This window comes from Salmo salar, chromosome ssa19 (assembly GCF_905237065.1).
Source record: "Salmo salar chromosome ssa19, Ssal_v3.1, whole genome shotgun sequence".
Lineage (NCBI taxonomy): Eukaryota > Metazoa > Chordata > Actinopteri > Salmoniformes > Salmonidae > Salmo > Salmo salar.
The window spans coordinates 61,928,596-61,956,477 of record NC_059460.1 but is presented as its reverse complement, the minus strand read 5'-3'; the positions used below and the strand labels follow the sequence as shown (position 1 = coordinate 61,956,477).

General features: G+C 42.1%; 2 protein-coding genes across 2 annotated transcripts in view; both read left to right on the top strand.

The window, feature by feature from the left end:
- Window positions 1-27,882, top strand: part of tectb (tectorin beta) — a 53,686-nt gene that overhangs the window by 7,248 nt on the left and 18,556 nt on the right. The window lies entirely within an intron of this gene.
- Window positions 11,159-15,889, top strand: LOC106579120 (dickkopf-related protein 3). Its single transcript, XM_014158689.2, has 4 exons — window positions 11,159-13,492; window positions 14,534-14,708; window positions 15,023-15,224; window positions 15,565-15,889. Exons 1-4 carry the CDS (start codon window positions 13,328-13,330, stop codon window positions 15,623-15,625), a joined length of 603 nt encoding a protein of 200 aa, XP_014014164.1. The 5' UTR covers window positions 11,159-13,327; the 3' UTR covers window positions 15,626-15,889.

Sequence of the window (27,882 nt, the reverse complement as noted above, 5' to 3'; positions counted from 1 at the left end):
TCGGTCTGGCTTGGAGTCCATGGAGCCAGGGCCAGCTGGTGTCCCAGGACGCACTGGAAGGGAGTTAGCCCCATAGAGGAGTGACGAAGTGAGTTCTTGGTGGAAGAGTTGCTGGAATACTGCCTCAGCAACCTAGTGAGCAGTAAATCAAATCAATTCTAAAAGCTTTAACAAGAGCAAGGTATTGTGTTTCATTTTAAAACAGCATCACATTTTGTAAAAGCAGAATATTTCAGGTCATCCAGAGAGAGGGATAAAATGGTAGGATTTGGAGAATCTGTCAACAACAACCATAATAGTGGTAAAACCATCAGAAAAGGGGAGATCAGTTACAAAGTCCATGGACAGATGTGACCTAGGCTGCTGAGGCACGGGAAAGGGAAGTAGTTTCCCTGCTGGAGTGTGCCGTGGAGATTTGGATTGGATACATACGGTGCATAAGTTTACATAGTGTGCAATGTCCTGCGCCAAGGTAGGCCACCAGTATTTATCGGAGAGGGATTGGATGGTGCAGGTGATACCTGGGTTTCCAGCGGCGAGGGATTTGTGTGCCCAGGTCAACAGCCAATCTCTCACCCCAGTGGGGACGTAGATTCACTCTGGAGGGCAAGTAGCAGGAGCGGATTCCCTCTCCAGAGCCTGGTGGATGTCCACATCTACGTCCCAACACACAAATCCAATGATTCAGGAGGACGGATTGATAGGCTGGATGGCACTCACAGGATCCTCCACCAACGTCAAAGCACAGGGTGTGGGAAAGCAGGTCCTCGGGTATCCTGGTCCCCAGGCGGTGATTCTCATCCTTGACCAGGTGATGTTGGGGTTATGAAGTTGGAGCCACGGGAGGCCAAGGATGATTTTGTGTACAGGTGAGGTGGTGATGAGGAAGGGAAGGCTTTCCTGGTGCATGGGTCCCACGGTGAGGGTGAGTGGTGCTAGAACTGTGCCAGATCCCAATGGTCTTGTATCCAGGGCTTGGACAGGAAAAGGAAAGAAGAGCGGGTGTGAAGTTCAGTTCAGGGAGAAGGTGAGGGCCTGATCGATGAAGATCCCATCGGCGCCGGAGTCCACTAGAGCTATACAGTGAGGGAAAAAAGTATTTGATCCCCTGCTGATTTTGTACGTTTGCCCACTGACAAAGAAATGATCAGTCTATAATTTTAATGGTAGGTTTATTTGAACAGTGAGAGACAGAATAACAACAAAAAAATCCAGAAAAACGCATGTCAAAAATTGTATTAAATGATTTGCATTTTAATGAGGGAAATAAGTATTTGACCCCCTCTCAATCAGAAAGATTTCTGGCTCCCAGGTGTCTTTTATACAGGTACCGAGCTAACGTACAAAATCAGCAGGGGATCAAATAATTTTTTCCCTCACTGTAGAAGCAACACTTGAGGGACATCCAGCCAGTGAAATGGGAACCAGAAATGGTTTGGTGGAAAACAATGATAATGGAATACTCACTCCTACCCTGGGAGACAGAAGGTCACGGGCCGCCCCTCTGCTCTAGTGGACCCCGGGTTGGGACAAACCAGACACTGCTGAAGCTGGTGCCCCTCCTGGCCGCAATAGGGACAGAGCCCCAGCTGTCTCCGGTGACCCTGCTGTGCCATGAAGAGGTGTGTGGCCCCTTCCTCCATGGGTTCAGACTCTGCCTCAGGACAGCCGAAGGAGGGAGGCGAGTGGCAAGGTGGACACCAGCTCTCCCGAAGTAGGTCATCCAGACGGATGGCCATCGCGCTGAGAGTGTCGAAGGATATGTTGTCATCCTGACATGCCAACGCCGTCTGGACCTCCTCGCACAGTCCACTGCGGAATAGAGTGGGAAGCTCATTCCATCCGCTGGAGGCTGCCACAGTCTGAAAGGTGAGGGCGTATTCCGCAGCGGTCTGGGCACCCTGCTGGAGTTGGAAAAGTCGCTCACCTCCCTCTCTGCCCTCTGGAGGATCGTCAAAGACTGCCCTTAACAGAGCCGTGAACCTCTCATAGGAACCCAGCTCCTCCTCTCCTCTCTCCCAGATGTCCGTAGCCCACTCCAACACCTGTCCGGTCAGCAGGGAAATGACTGTGGCAACCTTGGACCTCTCGGTGGTGGGTGCTCCCGTCTGATAGGCGAAATAGAGGGAGCACTGGAGTAGGAAGCCACGGCATTGCGATGGAGTACCGTCATACTTCTCCGGAAGGGACAGTTGGGCATCGCTGACCTGGGCAGACAGCTGGGTAGGCAGAGGGACTGGCTCACTGTGATGACCCATGGTAGGAGGCCCTCCGTCAGAGGTATGGAGAACCTCATTGGTGGTGTCGAGGCAGTGGAGTAGATGACCCTGTTCCTCGACCGTCCGGAATATGGTGTTATCTTCTGCTGCTTCCGTTATTCTGCAGTATTCTGTAACGTATATGCTATCAGTCAGGAAGCAGGTGCACAAGGTTAGTTTAATAATGAGAATAAGCAGATGAACAAAAACAGGAGCAGCGTACTGAATGTGAACGAAACCAATACTGCCTGAAGACTGAAGCTTCTGAGGGCTAAATAAAGGGGAAGTAATCAAGGTAATGATGAAGTCCAGGTGTGCATAACGATGGGGAACAGGTGTGCGTAATGATGGTTGCTAGGTGTGCATAATGTGGGTTGCCAGGACCGGTGGTTAGTAGACCAGCGACGTCAAGTGCCAGGGAGAGGGAACGGGAGTAGGCGTGACACCTAGAATTGTACACCTCTGATTGTAAATCCACACGAAACCTGATCAAGTCCTTTTTAAAAGATATAAGATCTCATCTTCTCTTAACTGAGGAAGCTGGTTTGCTGGGAGCCCAAATCTCTCTCCTTGACCTCAAAAGGGCATTAGATTACATGAATAAAGGCAAATTACCTGGTTGGGACGGTATTCCCCCTAAGGTCTATTTAGCATTTTGGAACCAATTAGGTCCACTGTTTCAAATATGAAATGATTAATACAGTCAATCACAAATGTTCATTTGGAAGGGATGTAAATACAGCACAATTTTTGCTTTTATTTTAAGTACGCCACCCAGTGATCTCACCATCTTTAATAAACGCAGATATTAAACAATTTTCAAAAAAAGCTTTTGATAGACTAGAATGGTCATATCTTTGGTCGGTTTTCGAACATATGGGACTTGGCTCCAATTGCATTAATATGATTAAAATACTATATGCCAAATTAATAAACTTGCAAAGAGGGAAAGACGTAGAAGGACTATCCTTGCTAAACTATAAATTGTATTTCCAGGCACTAGCATTTCGTCTCATGGGTTTAAACATGATTCGTCCAACTCCTGGCTGAGTATAGAGAGAAATATGGTGTCTCCTATTGCCCTGGAAGGGGTGGTCTTCACTGATATATCCCATAAACAATATAAAGTAACTTTGTTCCCATTATTGCTCACACAATTTTTTTCTGGCCAAAATTGAAAAATAATTTAGCTGGGAATCACAATAGCATGCCCATGTAACAGTACTCTTCTTGCGTTGTGTACAATCAATCATCGACACGAACTCCAACTTGTAACACCAGTCATGGAGATTTATTGTGATAAAAACAGTACAAAATTGCACGTCATGCAATGCATGGCTCACCATACAACTCTGCACTCACGCACTGTACAAAATATACAAACCCCCCCACCAGACACAGTAAGTTGCTAGCTAGTATTAGCTGGAATTCTCTACAACAAAATGCACAACAAATATGCACAAAAAAACGTTGCATCTTATGTGTGATGTTCGAATAACGTTTGCAAACAAATTGATATAAATTGTACATTCAAATCATCACTTGGGAGTATAAAAATCCCTTTGACGTACAGTGCTTTGCAACCAACAACTTACTGCTGGTTTGGTGCTTGTTCACTGGGACGATTCTAACTGAAACATCATCCCTCATTAGCAAGCCACGCAAACCAGCCAATAAGATTCCATGTTGAGTAGGTGAAGGCAAGTCCAAACTAAAACAAAAAACAATAAAATGGCAAGGGGAATCACCAATATAACCCTGTTACACCCATATTCCAAAATGTCACAATAATGCATTGCAATCTGGAGGGCAGACTTCTGCATCCCCCCCAATGGTCCAAATGTGAAATCCGTACTCTTGCCAGTATAGGTTTGAGAACATTTCAAAAGGCACAAATACAGCACGTTACAGTAATTTAGCAGACACTCTTATCCAGAGGGACTTACAGAAGTGAGGGTAACCATTTTCTTATTGCCCCCCCCATGGGACTTGAACCCACAACACCGACATTCTGACAGTCATACTCTACCAACTGTGCCACACAGGACATTACCAGGTAGCTCCTTTTTTTATATTTACAATTCAGGTCATCTATGCTGGCCTATGGAGTCCCTTGGAATATTCAACTACCAAACCATGCAATGATGGGATTTATAAATAAATGATTTGGTCTCCAGAAAGGACTGATCTCTATAATATATAAACTATTCTTGGAAAGCTCGTCTTCTGAGCTAGGCATTAATTAGGGATAGGCGTCCCGCTAGCGGGACAACTTCCACTGAAACTGCAGGGTGCGCAATTCAAATAAATAATCATAAAAATGATGGATATTAAACATTTAGGTACATATAAGTCTCTTATATCTGCTGAAAGCTTAAATTGTTTTTAATCTAAAATCTACCCCTAAACTTTGTTTCAATAAGTCAAAAAACATTTCTATTAACTCCTCAGATACCCTAAAATGTAATCAAACTATAATATTTCTTACGAAAACAAGTATGTTCAATAGGAAACCGATTTTAGCAGGTGCATACTGTCTTAATGGCGCGCGCAAACACGAATTTCCAAGACTGTGTCCCTGTACTAAAACTGATATTTCTTATTTGTTTTTGAAGTTACAAGCTTAAAACCTTGAACATAGACCGCTGACACAATGTGGAAGCCATAGGAATTGCATCCAGGGAGCTAATTTTCAATATGACCTTTTACTTGCCTTTCTAAGAGGATGGTCTCTCTCTCTTTGGATTTTCTCCTACCATATCTATTGTGTTATAGTCTCCTACATTATTTTAACATTTCTACAAACGTCAAAGTGTTTTCTTTCCAATGGTACCAACTCATCCCAAACCATCTCAATTGGGTTGAGGTCGAGTGATTGTGGAGGCCAGGTCATCTGTTGCATAACTCCATCACTCTCCTTCTTGGTTAAATGGCCCTTACACAGCCTGGAGGTGTGTTGTGTCATTGTCCTGTTGAAAAACAAATGATAGTCCCACTAAGCGCAAACCAGACCGCAGCAGAATGCTCTGAATTCTAAATAAATCACTGATAGTGTCACCAGCAAAGCACCCCCACACCATCACACGTCCTCTTCCATGCTTCATGGTGGGAACCACACATGCGGAGATCATCCGTTCGCCTACTCTGCTTCACACAAAGACATGGCGGTTGGAACCAAAAATCTCACATTTGGACTCAGACCAAAGGACAGATTTTCACCGGTTTAATGTCCATTGCTAGTGTTTCTTGGCCCAAGCAAGTATATTTTTAGTGTCCTTTAGTAGTGGTTGCTTTGCAGCAATTTGACCATGAAGGCCTGATTCACACAGTCTCCTCTGAACAGTTGATGTTGAGATGTGTCTGTTACTTGAACTCTGAAGCATTTATTTGGGCTGCAATCTGAGGTGCAGTCAACTCTAATGAACTTATCCTCTATAGCAGAAGTAACTCTGGGTCTTCCTTTCCTGTGGCGGTCCTCATGAGAGCCAGTTTCATCATAGGGCTTGATGGCTTTTGCGACTGCACTTGAATAAACTGTCAAAGTTCTTGAAATGTTCCGCATTGACTGACCTTCATGTCTTAAAGTAATGGACTGTCATTTTTCTTTATTTATTTGAGCTGTTCTTGCCATAATATGGACTTGGTCTTTCACCAAATATCTTCTGTATACCACTCCTACCTTGTCACAACACAACTGATTGGCTCAAACACATTAAGGAAAGAAATTCCACAAATTAACTTTTAACAAGGCACACCTGTTAATTAAAATGCTTTCCAGGTGACTACCTCATGAAGCTGGTTGAGAGAATGCCAAGCGTGTGCAAAGCTGGTATCAAGGCAAAGGGTGGTGTAATGGGTGCGTGCTGGTGGCAGGGAAGTCAGGCACAGGAGAACGAACTTGGTATAAACGGAGTTGTTTAATAAGTGCTCACAAAACCAAAATCGACAAAATAATAAAAGTGGGTACAAAACCCGTCGCACACCAGAACATAACTTGCACATCACATACAAACAATCACCGACAAGGACATGAGGAGAAACAGAAGGTTAAATACACAACATGTAATTGATGAGATTGGAACCAGGTGTGATGTAAGACAAGACAAAACCAATGGAAAATGAAAAATGGATCAGCGATGGCTAGAAGGTTGGTGACGTCGACCGCCGAACTCCGCCCGAACAAGGAGAGGGACCGGCTTCGGCGGAAGTTGTGACAGATGGCTACTTTGAAGAATCTCAAATATAAAATATATTTTGATTTGTTTAACACTTTTTTGGTTACTACTTGTTATTTCATAATTTTGATGTCTTCACTGTTATTCTACAATGTAGAAAATAGTAAAAAATAAAATAAAAACCCTTGAATGACTAGGTTTGTCCAAACCTTTGACTGGTACTGTATATAGTGAGCTCCAAAAGGGTATTTTCACCCATTTCGGGTGAACCTTTTAGAAATTACAACACTTTTTGTACATAGTTCCCCCCATTTTAGAGGACCAAAGGTATTGGGACAAATTCACTGTGTATTAAAGTAGTCAAAGGTTTAGTATTTGGTCCCATATTCATAGCACGCAATGATTACATCAAGCTTGTGAATCTACAAACTTGTTGGATGCATTTGGTGTTTGCTTTGGTTGTGTTTCAGATTATTTTGTGTCCAATAGAAATGAATGGTAAATAATGTTTTGTGAACTTTTGGAGTCACTTTCATTGTAAATAAGAATAGAATATGTTTCTAAACACTTATACATTCATGATTACAGATAGTCCTGAATGAATCGTGTATAATGATGAGTGAGACAGTTACAGACGCACAAATATCATAACCCCCCCCCCCCCCCTTGTGCGTCTGTAACTTTCTCACTCATCATTATTCACTATTTATTCAGGAACTAGCCGAAGTCATGGTAGCATCCACATTAATGTAGAAGTGTTTAGAAACATATTCTATTCTTAATTACAATAAAAGTGACTCCAAAATGACACAATACATTATTTACCATTCATTTCTATGCTGAATACACACATGCCCTTGCCATTTAGTTCTCCCCCCAGGGGTCATGGTGCATTACAATGGACAAATCATCCTGCCTGGCTCTATTTGTTATTGCCTAATTGGGAGTGCGACCCCAGTGTTGATTGTGACAGCAACCACGTTCATTACGAACCCCATTAACATGGTCATTAACGCTGGGGAGGGAGGAGAAAGGTGGGGGGAGATGACGCCGAGAATGTTTGGAGACAGTTATCTGGCTGGAGATTGGGAATAACTCAACAGGTGTGTGTGTGTGTGTGTGTGTGTGTGTGTGTGTGTGTGTGTGTGTAGACATACTATAGCTGGTGAGGGTGGCTATATCAGATTTGTGTGCGTGGAGAGACGTGACAGAGGAGGGGAGTGGGAGTCGTAGTAAGGCTAGTAATTCCATTGTTGAGGCACCCTTGTTTGTGTGCAAAACAGCCCACTGATAAGATCAGGCCCAGACCTTTCCAAATATTGACCGATATGACCAACTCATTAGAGATAGAGAGATATAGAGATAGAGATAGTGAGAGAGGAAGAGAAGGGATAGAGGGAAGCTACGTCAATGTGTTTTGATAAATGCTTGACTGCCAGAAGCAGAGACAGAAAACACTTTCAGATATGAGCTACATAGAGAAAGGCTGCAACATAAAAATAAATATGACCTCAACTGAAAATGTGTCTATAAGCTATAAGTCTTGCAGCCCAAATGCTTGGAAAGTAGAGCTGTTGCAAACTTCAAAATGTTAACATTTTGACATTTCTATTTTGATGTTTGTAAGTGCAGACAACCTACATTTGTGGGAGGCAGCATTATGTTTAGAGCAAAGACTGATGCAGCAGCTACAGTAACTAACTGTAAATAAGTGAATTGTTTCGCTAAAGTTATTTACAATTGTTTATCAACCACTACATACGCACGAACACACACATACACACACTTTCACACTCAACATATGCTGCTGCTACTCTGTCCTTTATTCTTACTCTTATTATTATCTATTCTGATGTCTAGTCACTTTACCCTGCCTTTATGTACATATCTACCTAAAATACCTCATACCCCTGCACATTGATCTGTTACTGGTACTCCCTGTATATAGCTTAATTCTTGTATATTGTATTCCTTTTGTGTTACTATTATTAATTGTTTTACTCTGCATCGTAGGGAAGGGCTCCTAAGCAAGCATTTCACAGTAAAGTCCACACCCGTTGTATTCGGTGCATGAGACAAATAAAAATGGATTTGATTCCTACACGTCTCCAAAATGACAAGGTGTCTCAAATTGTGTTCACATTTGACTGATTGTACGCAGTCCACATTTCAAGAGTAGCCCACTGGGCACAGATGTTAATTCAACATGTATTCCACATTGGTTCAGTGTAATTTCATTGAAATGATGTGGAAACAACATTGATTCAACCAGTGTGTTCTCAGTGGGAGGTTACTTTTCACTTGCCAACTGAATCATTAAATCAATAAATAAAGTCATACAATATTATAAAAGTATTACAATAAACCTACAACAACAGTATTGTAATAAAAGTGTTTAATGTTTGGAGGGTAATGACAAACCTGGTAACCACCAAGGATGAGAAATCAACTCCATGGTACCAGAGTAAAAGCCTTTTCCCACCGACTGGGTTGTTTAAAAAAAAATCTGAGTTCTGATTTCGAAGTGCAAAACCATTCACACCAAGTCCGATGTGTTTTTCCCCAACTTTTTAAAAATGATTCGCGTAATGTCACAAATGCCTGCTTCTGTGGTAATTCTCTTGCTTTCGAGAAGGCAGTGGCACTGGCAATGAGTTGTTTAAAGTGGCTAGAGAGTAGGCTATGCCATAAAGAGAATGAAAACATATAGCTTAAGCTACTGAAAATATTCTAAGATGATTCAATTATGAAAGGAACAACCTTTTCTTCAGTTACATCCCATTTAATGAGAGAGGAAACGCAAAACTGGCATCTGTCGTCATTCCTAACCTTCACACATATGCTGATCATCATGATAATTTTTGTTATGCTCATTTCAGTTTTACCAGTCCTTCTTTCTATCTGATTAAAGACATGGAGTCCCCCCCCCCCACCACCACCACACACACATTAAAGGACCTGTCAATCGAAGCCACCAGAACATCTCAGACACATAAGCAAATCACATTTCTCCTTTCCCAAAATCGTATTTAAAGCCTACACAGTAACGGAAAACTGTAATTTCTAAGGTCATTTTTGGTATTATCAACACCAAAAAGCTCTGAAACGTGTTACTGCGGAATGCTGTAAATGATGGTGCATTGTGTGAAAATTGCTGTATTTCGAATGTTACTGTAATTCCACCTCATAGTACCGTATCTTTGGAGCTCCAGAAACCTTTTGACCACTAGTGGGTGCATGTTATTGTTGTTTCTGGCTCATTAACATATTTGAGGCATATCTTGTAAGAGGCTATTGCACGAATGAGTGTGAATGCTGTACTAATTTAACTCCTATGTGGTTATAGTGCCCCATGAAATGTAAAGTGTATAGGGGACATATTGGAGTGGCAGCAAGTCTTAAACCTTAACTTGTTGAGCATTTTGCCTTGTCCTGGTCTGTTTTGCCCTGTAGTTGCTGCCAGTTTGGAAGCCTTTGTTAAAGCCTCTAGAAGTGCAAGTGATATAAAACACCAAATATTAATTTAAATTCTGTAATGTGTAAACACTTTACTTAGCAGTCAACCTGCTTGCACCAATCCCTCATTCATTAATTAATTCCTATTACGGTAGCATGAACTTTTTTACAGTATAATACAGTCAATTTTACAGTATTGTACTGTGTCATTACACGGTACTTGCTTTGGTACTATTTATATTACAGTAGGTGTACTGTAGTATGAACTACAGCATTTCACCCGCCAGCGAGCTGCCTGGAAGATACTGTCAAATTCAAGACAACCCCTTTAGAGTGTAGGCCTACCATCAAATCCTGGCTGTAGTCTATCAAAAAGCTGCATTAGGCCTAGGATGAAGCTAAAACAACGTAGGCCTAGCCTATCAAATGAACTGACAAGGAAAGTTTGAAGGGAGACAACTGTGCAATGGTAGTCTATGATGAAGATGAAACTGACAACCATTAGAAACAGAGAAACAACATGCAACCTGTCCAAGGCCTAAAGATCAGCCATTGAATCAATGGGTGGTTATGCTGACACCAAGGTTACTTTTGTTTTGTGATTTTCTATTCGTTTTTATTTCTATTCATTTTTTCATTTTTATTTGAAATTCAGTTTCCTTTCAGTTCGTTTTCATACTTGATTTTGCTTGTTTTTATTTATACCGAACAAAATATAAACGCAACATGCAACAATTTAAACTATTTTACTGAGTTACTGTTCATATAAGGACATCAGTCAATTGAAATAAATTCATTAGGCCCTGATCTATGGATTTCACATGACTGAGAATACAGATATGCATATGTTGGTCAGATACCTTTAAAAAAAAAGTAGGGGTGTGGATCCAAAAACCAGTCAGTATCTGGTGTGACCACTATTTGCCACATGCAGCATCTCCTTCGAATCAAATTGATCAGGCTGTTGTTTGTGGCCTGTGGAATGTTGTCCCACTCCTCTTCAATGGCTGTGTGAAGTTGCTGCATATTGGTGTACATGTCGATCCAGAGCATCCCAAACATGCTCAATGGGTGACACGTCTGCTGAGTATGCAGGCCATGGAAGAACTGGGACATTTTCAGATTCCAGGAATAGCGACATGGGGCCGTGCATTATCATGCTGAAACATGACATATGCAATTACATTTGTACACAAAATTTGAGAGAAATAAGCTTTTTGTGGGTATGGAACATTTTTGGGATCTTTTATTTCAGCTCATGAAACATGGGACCAGTACTTTACATGTTGCGTTTATATTTTTGTTCAGTGTATTTTTGTTCAGTATAATTGACTCCCTAAATGAGGTGGGAGTTAGAGATCCACATAAAGTCTCCTCCCGGGCCTCTGGGGCCAGGAGTAAGCTCTGGTGCACCAACGGCTGGGGATTTAGTGATGTTATCCATTAAGTGCTAAATAGCCAAACACAGGCATGCTGAGTGTCCCTCATTAACTGCCACCTCCAAAACCAGAACAGATGAGGCGAGATCGACTGCACTGTCTCTAGAAGATGGAATGATGGGGAAAGACAAGAGGGTAGGGAAAGAAAGAACGGGACAGGGAGAGTAAGGGGAGTCATGGTGAAAGGAAAGATCTCTGCTCTATGCTGTAAAGGGTATAATAAATATTGAGTATAGTAATCATGTTAGTCAAATTTTTGCCAAACTCTGTATTCCAGTCTATCCAAATACGTAATTAAAGTTGTGACAGATATGTGAGTAACACATAGATTGATACTGTCACCCACAGAGCAGATAATATAGTCAGCAACATCTGCATCTGTTAGCTTAGGTAACCAGAGTTGGGCCCTAGCATAAAACTGAAAAAAAAAAAAAAAGACGTGACTCAAAAAAAGTCCAGATGTTAAAGAAACAGACAGCATCTCACTCCAGGTAGCCATGCTGCAAAGCACATTGTAAATTAGACCTACTTTGGTCTGAAGATTCCTGCATCAAAAGTCAAGAAAGGGAATCTGTAAGATAGGAAAAAAGGTTGTAAATAGACAAAGAAAATACTTTTATAAATTCAAAATACACATATATTAAATGTCAGACTTTTTCCAAACAGAGGGCTTAAGGTTGGACACACAACATCTTTATCTGCCCAGAATTGCTAAAAGATAGTGAATCAAATATGTCACACTTCATTGTCATGGCTCTCCCGAGCTACAAAAAAATGTTTTTATCAGATCTGGGTGAAATATTTTTTATGTCAAATACCTATAAGTATTTTAAGGTGTGCCTGGTTGAGCTATTGAAACAAAACAAGTATTAGAAAATATTTTTGATGATTTTGACATTTGTGGTTATTATACATGAGAGTTTTGCCTCTGTCGTGCAAGGCAACCACAACTGCCCATCATCTTTAAGGCAATTAGTAGTACCCACAATTGTGTCCTTTTGTAACACAACATCTCTACTCTTTGGTCTTCATCAGGAGACCTCTTTTTGTCTTTGTTTGTCAGTTGCTTAATTTCGGGGGATAATTTGAATTAACAATATTGTTTTGAAGTTTGATCATATACAATAACCAAATTAGTATGATTAGTGTCCTCACTCTGGAAATGTGTACAAAGTTAGGAGGAAGACACAAGAGGAACAAAATCTATTAAATGGCCGCTTGAGAAAGCAAGCCGTCCCGCCAGAGTTTGTATTCCCCCTCCCTGATGATAATTACGTTTAATGAGATCTGGGGGTCGTCTGCAGTGTGCACTGAAACAAATTACTCCCAGCATGGGGCCCTTGGGGGGGGGGGCTTGTTTTTGTCCAGCACAGAGGGCCACTAGCTGGGGTCAACTGCGTTGGCCCTGTGGGGCTGCCACTCAACGACCCAGACCATGAATCTGTGACATGTCGTTTCTGTCTGCTTTTGTCTTCACACTCCCCACCTTGTTTGTCTGAGTGAGATAAGCCTTGAAGGTGCCTGTCTTGCTGCATTGTGTGGCCCCTGTTGTCAATGTTGTCAATCCATCAAGCCCATTACCCCACCCCTGGACCAACACCCCTCCTCTCCCCCTTTCTGCCTTCGCAGCTGATAATTCTGCCATCATTTTCTGGTCGTAGGGGGTGTCTCAGTCAATTTAGTTAAGCCATTAACCACTAATTGTCTCCTCCCACATTGTGGCTTGAACAAACAGCATAGCAGGGGGGAGAGAGAGGGTTCTCCAGGGCCTTTATAAGCCATGGGGCACAAGAGGAGCTTGATATCAAACACACCTGCCTAGACTGGCTGAGGTCTAGACTGGCTGAGACAGGACATCTATACTGGCTGAGACCCTCCATTTTGGAAACTCTCTTCACTCTCTGTCGCAATATTTCTTCAACTCCATTCGGACAAGCTCCTTTTTTCTCTCTTCCTCTATCATTCTCTCTTTTTCGACCTAATTGCATGTTTTGTGGAGATGATGTCAACCAGGATTCTGTGGCTCCTGTCTCTCTGGCTGTGTATGCCCTTGGCCCAGGGCCGTATCTGGGCCTGGATGCTCAACATGCCCCACAGTCCCCCCAAGAAAGGACCCATGGCTCTCATGGACAGCACCCCTCCAGTCAACACCAAAGGATCCACGGTAAGACACAGATCATCATTTTTATGTGTTTGAAAGCATCTTGTTTGCTTAAACCGGTTTTGTCCTATTGAAGGAGTTCTGAAATGTTTCTGAATTTGCTAATTGCTCAAGTGGTAATCTCTTGCTATTTTACCTGAGCTTGAATTGACACACGTGTATCTGCTTTTGTGGCATTTTCACATGGTCAATCTGGTCAAAGAATGCAATTTGTTAAAAGTCATCGATACATTTTCTCTATCTGTTCTGCAGCTAAAAAAAACACACACATCAAGATTCAGGAAGTAGCTCAGTCAAGCATAAAGGCTGGATGTATTCAGTAGTAGCTGAACCATTGTCAATACTCCAGAGTTGTAAATGGTACATTAGCATGTTAGTGACGATGCTACTCTATTCCAGTAGCTTTCTCTGTTTGTATTGTGCTGTAAGTGGTAGAAAAAATTAGGACCTTAGAGCACCAGTCTTCAACTGATAATAGCTCTCAATCACAGCAGCAGTAAATGGGCAGCAACACTGTGAATGGTTTATTTACTTAGATGGTTCTCAGTGTATCATCGTTGATCTTCCTTGGTTTCCTTTCTTGGTTTTCTTCATTCCTTTCAACTAGCTCAAATCCAGTTGAGCAAACCTAAATGTAGACTCAATGAAGTTGCGTGCATGAAGTAAACACGATATCGGGTCAATTTCCGTAACATCTAAGAGCGTTGAAGCCTGAGGCTAAACTTCTCCGCTGTTTTGCTCCCGTTACTAACACGTTTTATCAGCGTGAAGCGCACCTGCGCAGTTACTCTGTGTGATTGAGTGAGAGCGGTCTTGCATCGGGCTCATCTCAATAGCTGCGGTGCTGCTCACTGCAACGGCGTCTCGCTCAGTCTTTAATAACACAACTTATTTTCACTTTATTTCCCATAAAACATGACAACTACCATTATTTGAATATTTGTTTCAAGAGAGTATATGTTATACCAGATGTGAACGCAATGCTTTGCTTATGGGTGTGTGTCATCATTATCACAGTTTCTAAGCTCTTGCTCTGTTTTTCAGGGTGTGTGTGACCATGACCGCGCCTGTGGTCGAAGCTTCTCCTGTGACCGTCACTTTGGCCTGTGTTTTCCTCTCCGTGGGGAGGGCCAGTACTGCAGGAGGGATGCCCAGTGTGTCCGAGGACTCAGCTGCATGTTTGGGAAGTGCCACCGTCGCATTTCTGAGGGACAAGAGGGTAGGCTAAGTGACAAGGGCATAGGACTCACTTGAACATTTGTGGTGGACACAGTACAGTTTATTGAAGTAAATGTACCTCATTTTTTGCTATACTGAGTGCTGGCACTAAGGGAGGGACCTGTCTACATTTAAAATAATAATAATAATAATACACGAGAGAAATGTTTCATGATGACCACAGGGTGACAGGATGTTTACTCACTAATTGATAAAGTAGTGATTTGTATAATTCATTAATTCATTAACTAATTCATTAATTTAATTATTATTCACTTTCATGAAATGATTCACTTTTGGCTCTGTCTTGTCTAGGTGCTAGGTGTAAAGTAGACAGGGACTGCGGCGAGTCTGTGTGCTGTGCCCGTCATCACAGTGAGCAGTTGTGTAAGCGGCGTCTGTTGCGAGATGAGAGCTGCTTCGTTCCCGAAGGCGGCCTAACGTTCAGCATCAACCAGATCTGCCCATGTGATGAAGGCCTGCTGTGTCGTGGCGCTGTTGAGCCCAAATGGCGAGAGTGAGTATACAATAAAAGACTTAAGAATGACAGCAGAGCACAGGAGGCTGCTGGTACCTTAAATGGGGAGAACGGGCTTGTGGTAATGACTGGAGCGGAATGAGTGGAATGATATCAAATACACCAAACACATGGTTTCCAGGTGTTTGATGCCATTCCATTTGCTCCGTTCCAGACATTGTTATGAACTGTTCTCCCCTCAGTAGCCTCCTGTGCGGCAGAGGTCTATCTAAATCATGACAACATCAATAGTCATACAGTACTAATAAAACCCATGATCTATATCATTTATGGCATGACGTTAGACAGATTCTGACCACATTTTTCCTTGTTTCCCCAGGAAGGAGTTTGTCTACCACCCTGACACTACAAGTTGGACCTGTCAAGCCCCAAAGCCTTGATGAACACTTTGATCAATTAACCAGTTATTTATTATGTCAGTATCGTGTGTATACCGATATGACTGTATATACTATAATGTAAATTTTTCTTACATTTGTTGTCGTTTTGTATATTTTAACAAATGCACTGTTTAGCGAGGCCAATTACCATCATAGTTTTCTTGTCAAAGTAAATCGTTATTAAAATCGAGTTCATGTCGTCTGGTCATGTCAGACAATGTCATCTGATGAAATAAACGCTAAAATGAAAGCTGTTATTTTGTATGGGTGATTTGTTTTCTTTTTCACTGTTTGTCACACTACACAGCTCTTACATTAACACCATCCCTATTAGGACACCATCAGAGTACACATATCCATTAAAGTTGACAAGACATAACCTTTCACAACCTGCTACAATGCCATTATGTAGAGTACATAAGCAGCCTATGATGATCCTTTGCTGTTTTTAATACTTACATCATAAGGGGCTCGTTTGGGAGGTTTATATTTCTATTATGTCCTTTGTAAAGTTTACTGCGTCCAGCGTTGAGATATTTGTATGTTGTTAGTGGTACAGTTAAATGGATGACTGAGGATCATCAACACTGGTCTGACAACAGATAGGAACAGAAAGAGAGACTTTGCCGCTTTCTAGTGGAGAGCAAATGTAAGTAAAGTAATGGTCTAGGGCAGGGTTCTCCAGCCTTTTCTACTTAAAAAAAAAAACATGTCCTGACCTACTATGTTTTTTCTATCTTTCAAATAGGCATACTCTTTTCTTCTCATCTCCCCTGCAACTCTTCCCCAGGTCATTGGTGTGTTTATATATCAGTCTGCTAATACAGGACTAGTAAAGGCCCAGTGCACACTTTGTTTCAATTTTCATTTTTTTTTAATTGTTTTATTCTGATTTTTCAGAGGATGCTGCAGCACCCTTAGCACCCCTACTTCCTGCGGCATACTGATTGATACAAATAATCATTATATAATTCTGCCAGGTAGTCTTTCTGTCTACCATCTAACTGGCTACATGAAAGGATAGATGGCACACCACACAGAGACAAGGGCGATATTGCTGGAACTGTATTGGCAGATATTGTGTTACGTTTGGCTTTTTAAGCCAATTGTCACTTAACAGGGGTGTGATAATGTCAATGTTAATTTGATTGGATAGTAGCTGGGAGCATACAGTCTCGGATACTTGTGAGATTTGTTAACAATAAAATATTGTATATGTCACGGGCAGATAATTCACTGGAGGATGAGTCAGGCACAGGAGACTGAGTTCCGTTCGAGCAAAACGTATTTAATACTGCCAAGGGGCAAAATCCACATATAAGGCAGGGTGCACAAACGTCAAATGACGAGTGACAGCTCCACTTTGAAAGTCAGACGGGGCGCAGCCCGGCAACCCTAATGCCTAAACGAATACGTAGCAAAAGTAACTACGTTAAATCAATACAACCCCCTACCACACGTAACTTAGAACAATCCCGCACGAATCCTAACTAAACACAGACAAACTAAATACCCCCCAACTAATGACAAACAAGACACAGGTGCAACCAAAAAACAGACATGACTAACAGACACTGAAACATAGATCGGTGGCAGCTAATAGGCCGGCGACGACGACCGCCGAGCACCGCCCGACCGGGGAGGGGCGCCACCTTCTGTGGACGTTGTGACAGTTTATTTATATTTATTACAATAAAATATTATTATTACAATAAATATATCATCATTACAAATAAAAAATATTGTTCTTAAGAGAAATATATCATTATTACGATAAAGAACACTATTAGGCTATAGCCTAACATTTCAATAGGCTATTGATCGGACAATCGGACTCATCCAAGTGGATGATATTAAGATTAGCTGGTAAATTCATAGGTCCAGGGCTAGCGCTAAAAGCCCAATGCCAATAGGGCCTATAACTAACTATTAAGTAGCCAAACAATATATATCATAACTGAACAAGACCTGCATGGTCATGATACAATCATGCAAATTCAGACATGTGAATTTGAGAGATTTTGCATGCCTCTTCATCACGGTACTGTTAGTCAATCATGTATAAAGGCAGGCCATAAATCCAGCAAACAAAAATCAGTAAAGCCAGGGTGTGTTCATTAGCCACCTGAAAGGGGGAAATGCACCCAATCTTGGATTATTGCAACAGTCAGTCATGGAGAAAGGTGCGCTCAATGTCGGTCCCGGGTTTGTGATCTATTTGGTTTGCCAAATTGGTTTGAGCTTGTTAATTGTAGAAGTTGTAGACTAACGTACTGCTTGCTGTTCATTGACAGCCTCTGAACAGAAAGTGTGTTGTGACCATGCAACCTCAGGAAAGACACAACGCAGCATAACTGTCATCTGGATGTAGTGTTTTTCAATGGTTTATGTCTACCTGGAACCAAAAGGGTAATTCAAAGTGTTCTCCTATGGGGACAGCCGAAGAACCCTTTAAGGTTCTAGATAGGGTTAGATGTATTAATCATACTTCTCTATGATCTCCCTATTAAATATATTCTTATTTTATTCAATGCACGCACTTTAGCCATGGCATTTGCATGTAGACTATACAGTGGCTTGTGAAAGTATTCACCCCCCTTGGCATTTTTCCTATTTTGTTGCCTTACAACCTGGAATTAAAATTGATTTTTTTTTGGGGGGGGGTTTTGTATCATTTGATTTATACAACATGCCAACAACTTTGAAGATGCAACATATTTTTTATTGTGAAATAAACATGAAATAAGACAAAAAAAAAAGAAAACTTGAGCGTGCATAACTACACCCCCAAAAAGTCAATACTTTGTAGAGCCACCTTTTGCAGCAATTACAGCTGCAAGTCTCTTGGAGTATGTCTCTATAAGCTTGGCACATCTAGCCACTTGGATTTTTGTCCATTCATCAAGGCAAAACTGCTCCAGCTCCTTAAGTTGGATGGGTTCCACTGGTGTACCGCAATCTTTAAGTCATACCACAGATTCGCAATTGGATTGAGGTCTGGGCTTTGACTAGGCCATTCCAAGACATTAACATTTTCAATGTGGGGATGGTGTTCTTTGATGAGAGATTGATGAGAGGTGTTGGGTTTGTGCCAGACATAGCGTTTTCCTTGATGGCCAAAACATTTTAGTCTCCACGAACCAGAGTACCTTCTTCCATATGTTTGGGGAGACTCCCACATGCCTTTTGGCGAACACCAAATGTGTTTGCTTATTTTTTTCTTTAAGCAATGGCTTATTTCTGGCCACTCTTCCATAAAGCCAAGCTCTGTGGAGTGTACAGCTTAAAGTGGTCCTATGGACAGATACTCCAATGTCCACTGTGGAGCTTTGCAGCTCCTTCAGGGTTATCTTTGGTCTCTTTGTTGACTCTCTGATTAATGCCCTCCTTGCCTGGTCTGTGAGTTTTGGTGGGTGGCCCTCTCTTGGCAGGTTTGTTGTGGTGCCATATTCTTTCAATTTTTTAATAATGGATTTAAAGGTGCTCCGTGGAATGTTCAAAGATTTTGATTTTTTTTTATAACCCAACCCTGATCTGTACTTCTCCACAACTTTGTCCCTGACCTGTTTGGAGAGCTCCTTGGTCGTCATGGTGCCACTTGCTTGGTGGTGCCCCTTGCTTAGTGGTGTTGCAGACTATGGGGCCTTTCAGAACAGGTGTATATATACTGAGATCATGTGACACTTGGATTGCACGCAGGTGGACTTTATTTAACTAATTATGTGACTTCTGAAGGTAATTGGTTGCACCAGATCTTATTTAGGGGCTTCATAGCGAGGGGTGAATACATATGCACGCAACACTTTTCAATTTAAATATACTGCTCAAAAGAATAAAGGGAACACTTAAACAACACATCCTAGATTTGAATGAAAGAAATAATCTTATAAAATATTTTTTTCTTTACATAGTTGAATGTGCTGACAACAAAATCACACAAAAATAATCAATGGAAATCCAATTTAGGTCTGGATTTGGAGTCACACTCAAAATTAAAGTGGAAAACCACACTACAGGCTAATCCAACTTTGATGTAATGTCCTTAAAACAAGTCAAAATGAGGCTCAGTAGTGTGTGTGGCCTCCACGTGCCTGTATGACCTCCCTACAACGCCTGGGCATGCTCCTGATGAGGTGGCGGAGGGTCTCCTGAGGGATCTCCTCCCAGACCTGGACTAAAGCATCCGCCAACTCCTGGACAGTCTGTGGTGCAACGTGGCGTTGGTGGATGGAGTGAGACATGATGTCCCAGATGTGCTCAATTGGATTCAGGTCTGGGGAACGGGCGGGCCAGTCCATAGCATCAATGCCTTCCTCTTGCAGGAACTGTGGACACACTCCAGCTACATGAGGTCTAGCATTGTCTTGCATTAGGAGGAACCCAGGGCCAACCGCACCAGCATATGGTCTCACAAGGGGTCTGAGGATCTCATCTCGGTACCTAATGGCAGTCAGGCTACCTCTGGCGAGCACATGGAGGGCTGTGCGGCCCCCCAAAGAAATGCCACCCCACACCATGACTGACCCACCGCCAAACCGGTCATGCTGGAGGATGTTGCAGGCAGCAGAACGTTCTCCACGGCGTCTCCAGACTCTGTCACGTCTGTCACATGTGCTCAGTGTGAACCTGCTTCATCTGTGAAGAGCACAAGGCGCCAGTGGCGAATTTGCCAATCTTGGTGTTCTCTGGCAAATGCCAAACGTCCTGCACGGTGTTGGGCTGTAAGCACAACCCCCACCTGTGGACGTCGGGCCCTCATACCACCCTCATTGAGTCTGTTTCTGACCATTTGAGCAGACACATGCACATTTGTGGCCTGCTGGAGGTCATTTTGCAGGGCTCTGGCAGTGCTTCTCCTGCTCCTCCTTGCACAAAGGCAGAGGTAGCGGTCCTGCTGCTGGGTTGTTGCCCTCCTACGGCCTCCTCCACATCTCCTGATGTACTGGCCTGTCTCCTGGTAGCGCCTCCATGCTCTGGACACTACGCTGACAGACACAGCAAACCTTCTTGCCACAGCTCGCATTGATGTGCCATCCTGGATGAGCTGCACTACCTGAGCCACTTGTGTGGGTTGTAGACTCCGTCTCATGCTACCACTAGAGTGAAAGCACCGCCAGCATTCAAAAGTGACCAAAACATCAGCCAGGAAGCATAGGAACTGAGAAGTGGTCTGTGGTCCCCACCTGCAGAACCACTCCTTTATTGGGGATGTCTTGCTAATTGCCTATAATTTCCACCTGTTGTCTATTCCATTTGCACAACAGCATGTGAAATTTATTGTCAATCAGTGTTGCTTCCTAAGTGGACAGTTTGATTTCACAGAAGTGTGATTGACTTGGAGTTACATTGTGTTGTTTAAGTGTTCCCTTTATTTTTTTGAGCAGTGTATATATATTTTTAAACAAGTTATTTCTTTCATTTCATTTCACCAATTTGGACTATATTGTGTATGTCCATTACATGAAATCCAAATAAAAATATGTTTCAATTATAGATTGTAATGCAACAAAATAGGAAAAACGCCAAGGGGGATAAATACTTTTGCAAGGCACTGTAGCAGCAATTATTGTGTCCACCGATGATTGCAACTGATGGAGCACAAATGCTGTATTTTTCAATGGGGTTCAAGTCCGGGCTGTGGCTGGGCCACTCAAGGACATTCAGAGACTTATACCGAAGCCACTCCCGCGTTGTCTGGGCTGTGTGCATAGGGTCATTGTCCTGTTGGAAAGTGAACCTTTGCCCCAGTCTGAGGTCCTGAGTGCTCTGGAGCACATTTTCATCAAGGATCTCTCTGTACTTTGCTACGTTCATATTTCCCTCGATCCTGACTAGTCTCCCAGTCCCTGCTGCTGAAAAACATCCCCACAGCATGATGCTGCCACCACCATGCTTCACTGTAGAGATGGTGCCAGGTTTCCTCCAGACGTGACGCTTGGAATTCAGGCCAAAGAGTTCAATATTAGTTTCATTAGACCAGGGCATCTTGTTTCTCATGGTCTGAGTCATTTAGGTGCCTCTTTGCAAACCACAAGAGGGCTGTCATGTGCCTTTTACTGAGGAGTGGCTTCCATCTGGCCAATCTTCCAGAGAGGAACTCTGGAGCTCTGTCAAACATTGTTGAATCTTATTCCTTAAAGTTAGGCTACTGTATATTTTAGGACTAGCCATTTTTATAGTGTCATTTTCACAAAGTGGGAAAGCAGATACTGGCAAGGAACAACCTTCACGCCACAACCCATCCAAACATCAAAGGTCCAAATTCAAGCAAGAATAGCGTACAGAAAAGGTTTTTTAAAAGAAAAGCCCTGACTATGAGGTATTTTCCCTCCTGTCCCATCTCCTGTTCCCAAATGAACAGTCATTTCAGTTATCAGAGCTCACGTTTGCAGCCCATGTTGTAGTGTTTATTGGAATCATTATCAATCTTGCTTTATCTGACAGCATTGTAAGGCAAACCATAAGGATGTTGGGGTTAATTTTGGAGTTAGGAGTGTAGCTAGAGTGCATATCAGAATAGGTCTCGTGACTCAGACGTATCATCAGATAGAAATCATGATTATAATTATTCAACCAGTAAACAACAGTATATCCCTATCTTTCTGTCTCTGCAGATAGACACAACAAACTTGGGGAGAAGGAGGACAGTGGTTGTCAGTTTATCTGCCGAACTATGGGGACAGGATTGCCACAAGGCGTTTTTGGATTGAGTCCACAGTGTGAGATGCCAAAAAACTGTCCTTTTTGAAAAACTGAGAAAGATAGTGAACTGGGATTTAAAGGGGCTAAAAAAGCCACAGCATCAGAGGACACTGTAGAGCCGCATTCCAAAAGTTCAAGGGCGTACTTGAGGAGCAACAAGCTTACTGAAGAAAAACCAAGATCAATTGAATTTGGGTGGATACACGAGGGTAATCAAGTTAGGAAACTGTGTTTTGGGGGGACCAGAGTTATCAATGTTCCAAAAACTTTCAGTAAAAAGGAACTTTTGTGTCAAGCAAAATAACAGTTTTTCCCACAGTCGGAATATAAGAAATGTGGGGTGTTGAGATGTTACCTTATCACCAAGGAGCTGAAACAGGAAGTTGTTCATAATGCAAAACGAGTTACAGTTGCTGTCACTTTAACCAACACTGAAGGGATTGATGTTAGCTGTCTCTCAGACCTATCAGACATATCAGAGATACAGTTTGTACCACACCTGTGAGAACTCCTTCCGTATCAGCTGGATGACACACTGGTATTTACACATAGCCACCTGATCGCTTTTACACTTGATCCTTCTCCAGACAACAGATGTCACACCACATGCCCTGCAGAAGATAGAAGTCACGCCACAACCCCTCCAGACTTAAGAAGTCATGCCACAACCCCTCCGGACGTCATAGGTCATGCCACAAGCCCCCCAGATGTCAGAAGTCATTCAACAACCCCTCCGGACGTCAGAGGTCAGGCCACATCCCCGCCAGACGTCAGAGTTCATGCCACAACCCCTCCAGATGTGAATGGTCACGCCACAACTACTCCAGGAGACAGAGGTCAAGCCACAACCCCTACAGAAGACAAAGGTCACTTCACAACCCCTTCAGATGTCAAAGGTCACTCCACAACCCCGCTGGACATCAGAGGTCACACCACAACCCCTCCAGACATTGGTGTTCATGCCACAACCCATCCAGACGTCAAGGGTCAAGCCCACAACCCCTCCAGACAACAGAGATCATGTCACAATAAAAATACATAGAGTCAATCTACTTAAAGAGATCAATTCGCTATTAAAAAAATCCCAAAATTGTCGATCTCCTTGTAAAGTTCACCTTGATTGATGAGAAAGGAGATCATGCGCAAGGTGTTTCAAGGGATGTTAACTCTGGATTTTTTGGGGAGTCTGAATTTTTGGGTCTGAATGTTTCGACATTGCGGCTGATGGCGAGGATATGAGGGTCCCGTCCCTCATCCTGAGATGGCAGAAAGACGAATGGCAATCTATTGGCAGAGTACTGGCAAAGGGATTGAAAGGTAATGGCTATTTCACTAACCGACTTGCATATGTCTTTACTGAGGCACTCATTTTTGGAGAGCATTTAGTGTCGACTGAGCACTTGTTTAATTCCTTCCTACAATATTTAAGTCATTCTGAGAGAGATCTTGTTGTTAAAGCCCTTAAAGAGGATCTAAAGAGCGAAGATCAAGACGAGTTGATCGATCTCCTGGACAGCATGGGGGTGTGTACAGTACCTAACCCTAGAGCTGTGCTTTTACAGGTAGCACATAAAGAACTCATTCAGAAGCCAAAGTATGCTCTTGATAATATGTTGGATGCTGCAAGAGAAGTGCTGTCACAAACTCTCCAGAGGAAAGAGGCTATTGAGAATATTTATGCAGAGCAAAATCCGACAGCTAGAACAGTTTTGAAGTTACTGCAGGCATCCCCACAAAACCAAGCAGAGATTCAACATTTCTGGTATTTCCAGCAATATATCAGAGGGTTGGATGAGGTTGGACTCAGGAAGAAAAGGAGATTCATGACGGATTTTCGAGGAGTTTGTATTTCGCGCCACGCCCTATCATTGGATATTGGAGCGGTGTTCCGCTAGCGGAACGTCTAGATGTAAGAAGTTAATGAGGACAATTACTATGACTGTGATATGTGGTTGTCCCAACTAGTTATCTTAACTTCTCTAGGGCCAGTGGGACGATTTCGTCCCACCTACGTAACAGCCAGTGGAATCCTGTGGCGCGTTATTCAAATACCTTAGAAATGCTACTACTTCAATTTCTCAAACATATGACTATTTTACACCATTTTAAAGACAAGACTCGCGTTAATCTAACCACACTGTCCGATTTCAAAAAGGCTTTACAACGAAAGCAAAACATTAGATTATGTCAGCAGAGTACCCAGCCAGAAATAATCAGACACCCATTTTTCAAGCTAGCATATAATGTCACATAAACCCAAACCACAGCTAAATGCAGCACTAACCTTTGATGATCTTCACCAGATGACAATCTTAGGATATTATGTTATACAATACATGCATGTTTTGTTCAATCAAGTTCATATTTATATCAAAAACCAGCTTTTTACATTAGCATGTGACGTTCAGAACTAGCATACCGCCCGCAAACTTCCGGTGAATTTACTAAATTACTCACGATAAACGTTCACAAAAAACATAACAATTATTTTAAGAATTATAGATACAGAACTCCTCTATGCACTTGCTATGTCCGATTTTAAAATAGCTTTTCGGTGAAAGCACATTTTGCAATATTCTAAGTAGATAGCCCGGCATCACAGGGCTAGCTATTTAGACACCCACCAAGTTTAGCCCTCACCAAAGTCAGATTTACTATGAGAAAAATGTTATTACCTTTGCTGTTCTTCGTCAGAATGCACTCCCAGGACTTCTACTTCAATAACAAATGATGGTTTGGTCCCAAATAATCCATAGTTATATCCAAATAGCGGCGTTTTGTTTGTGCGTTCAAGACACTATCCGAAAGGGTAAATAAGGGTTACGCACCCGACGCGTTTCATGACAAAAAAATTCGAAATATTCCATTACCGTACTTCGAAGCATGTCAACCGCTGTTTAAAATCAATTTTTATGCCATTTTTCTCGTAAAAAAGCGATAATATTCCGACCGGGAAAGCGTGTTTACGTTCAAAGAGAGAGAAAATAAAAACATGGGATCCCCTCGTGCACAAGCCTCAGTCTGATGGTCCTCTGATCGGCCACTTACCAAAGGCACTAATGTGTTTCAGCCTGGGGCTGGAATTACATCATTCAGCTTTTTCCCGGGTTCTGAGATCCTATGGGAGCCGTGTGTCACGTTACAGCAAAGATCCTAAATTTTCAATAAACAGAGCCAAGAAGCCCAAGGAATGGTCAGAGAGGGTACTTCCTGTACAGAATCTTCTCAGGGTTTTGCCTGCCATATGAGTTCTGTTATACTCACAGACACCATTCAAACAGTTTTAGAAACTTTAGGGTGTTTTCTATCCAAAGCCAATAATTATATGCATATTCTAGTTTCTGGGCAGTAGTAATAACCAGATTAAATCGGGTATGTTTTTTATCCGGCCGTGTAAATACTGCCCCCTAGCCCTAACAGGTTAAGATGAATGAACTAACTGTAAGTCGCTCTGGATAAGAGCATCTGCTAAATAATTATAATATACAATTTTTAAATAAGTATACCTGAAAACAAGTATACATGAACTTTGAAACATGCTCTCGTTGTTGGGCTAATACCTATGGCTAATGACTTCTACCTTAGCACATGGCACGTGGTAATTTCCTGCAATTCACACCTCCCGTGTAGAGGGCATTAACAAGCATAACACTCTGAGCTGGAGTTTGTAGAGCAGCGTTGCTGCTTGAGCCAGGCATTGGAGAGCTACTACAGCGCTTTGCAGGGTGCGACCATTTCAGCGACGCAAGCAGTGACACTGAGACAGCTGGGACACTTTTTTCATCTATGAACCCAGCATGAACTGGCAGAAGTTCACCCATTGGTTGATGCAATCCAATGCCTGAGCAGTGGAGCACGGCCCTAATGTTCCAAGCAGATCCTTAGTGCAGAGCTAACATAGCAGCTTGTTTGGTGAGAGCACATTGCCGTTTGTGCTTAGTTGAATAATGAAACAAAATGTCCACATGCCTGCTAGACTGTGCCACTTCCTGTGTCCCTTTTTGTTTTCTGTGCGTTTTGTACAGTATGTTTGTGATTTTAACTAGAATGGTTTATAAAGTAAAAGCCGAATGGCAATAGAGTAACTGACAAACGGGAAAGCAAAGCAAAGGCTGCAGAACGAACTAACCATTGGTGTTCGGAACTTGATTGGAATGTTTCATGAAGACAACCATGTCCTAAAATGAAATGTTTGAAAATTGCCTCTACTTTATGCTGCCTGCTTAATCCAGATCCAACATTTCACATGTGTGTTCCCCATACAGCCCTGTGTTACAGGACCTGAATTACCTTTGACTCTGGAATGGACCCATTTATCTTTGACCATGAAAATAATGTTAATTTTATGTGAACATAGATTTAATGGAACATACTGTATACATGAGGATGTCAAAGTACAGACCTTTCAGCATTCCTGTCAAGTCACCGACTCGGACAGACTGATAGTGATCAGTACCTTTCATGGAACCAAACACGAGAAAAGCAGGGACCGCCACACAATAATGACATCGTCATTATTTGAGGAATCTTTAAAAGGTATCGGGAACAGAACACCATCTTAGTGGCACAACACTGCAAACAGGCATGTATGGATATCCCTGAACTGCGATGGAGGCTCTGATAAGATAAGACACACTACCAATGAGTGTTCCAAAGTGGAGATGAGATGGGCGACTTTGTTTCACAGACATTTCACATCATTCAGAGATATAGGGTTTCACAGAGCCCAGTGGGATACAATGAGATAGAGGCAGCTTTTGTCCCTGGTCTGGTGTCCCTTTCTTGTATGTATGAGGACAGAGTGACTGGGGGAAAGTGTCCTAATTGACCCCTCTCTCCATTCATATTTAGTCAGCTATTATGATGGCCCATACCATGCTCCTTACAGGGTTTGAAATTCCAATTAAATTCTTGAACTCACTCATGAAGTGGACAATATGACGTTGAATACATTTTTTATTACCACAATCTTCAAGTTATGAAATTTTAATTGAAATCAGACTGTTAGAATTGGAATTGCATTGGATTTGTAAAAACATTTGAAATTGAATGGTATTGGAATTCAATATTTATGCATTTCCCAGTTAATGGAATTAATGCATTTAGTATAAAACATGATTTGTTTTAAATAATTTCAACTTTAATTTCTATATTTCCAGCTAGGCTGTCTGAACAGTGACACGATCAGCCTGAAAGGCGGAGGTAATTGAATTTGTGAAATTCCTGGGGATAATATTGAATTGGGATTTGGATTATTGGAATTTACCTAACATGACTGACCTGCAATTTGAATTGAATTCAATGGAATTTAGAGTGAGAGGGAATTTAATTAAAATGGAATTCGTAGAATTAACCCCAACCCTGGTCATAACATTAAGTTTGTCAAATGTTTTTAGACCTCAAAAGCAGTCTAATGTCTAATTGGAAAAGGTCCTGTATGGCTCAGTTGATAGAGGACAGTGCTTGCAACACCAGCGTGGTGGGTTCAATTCCTGGGTCACTCATTTGTACAATGTATGCTTTGGATGAAAGGGTCTGTTAAATGGCGTATATTA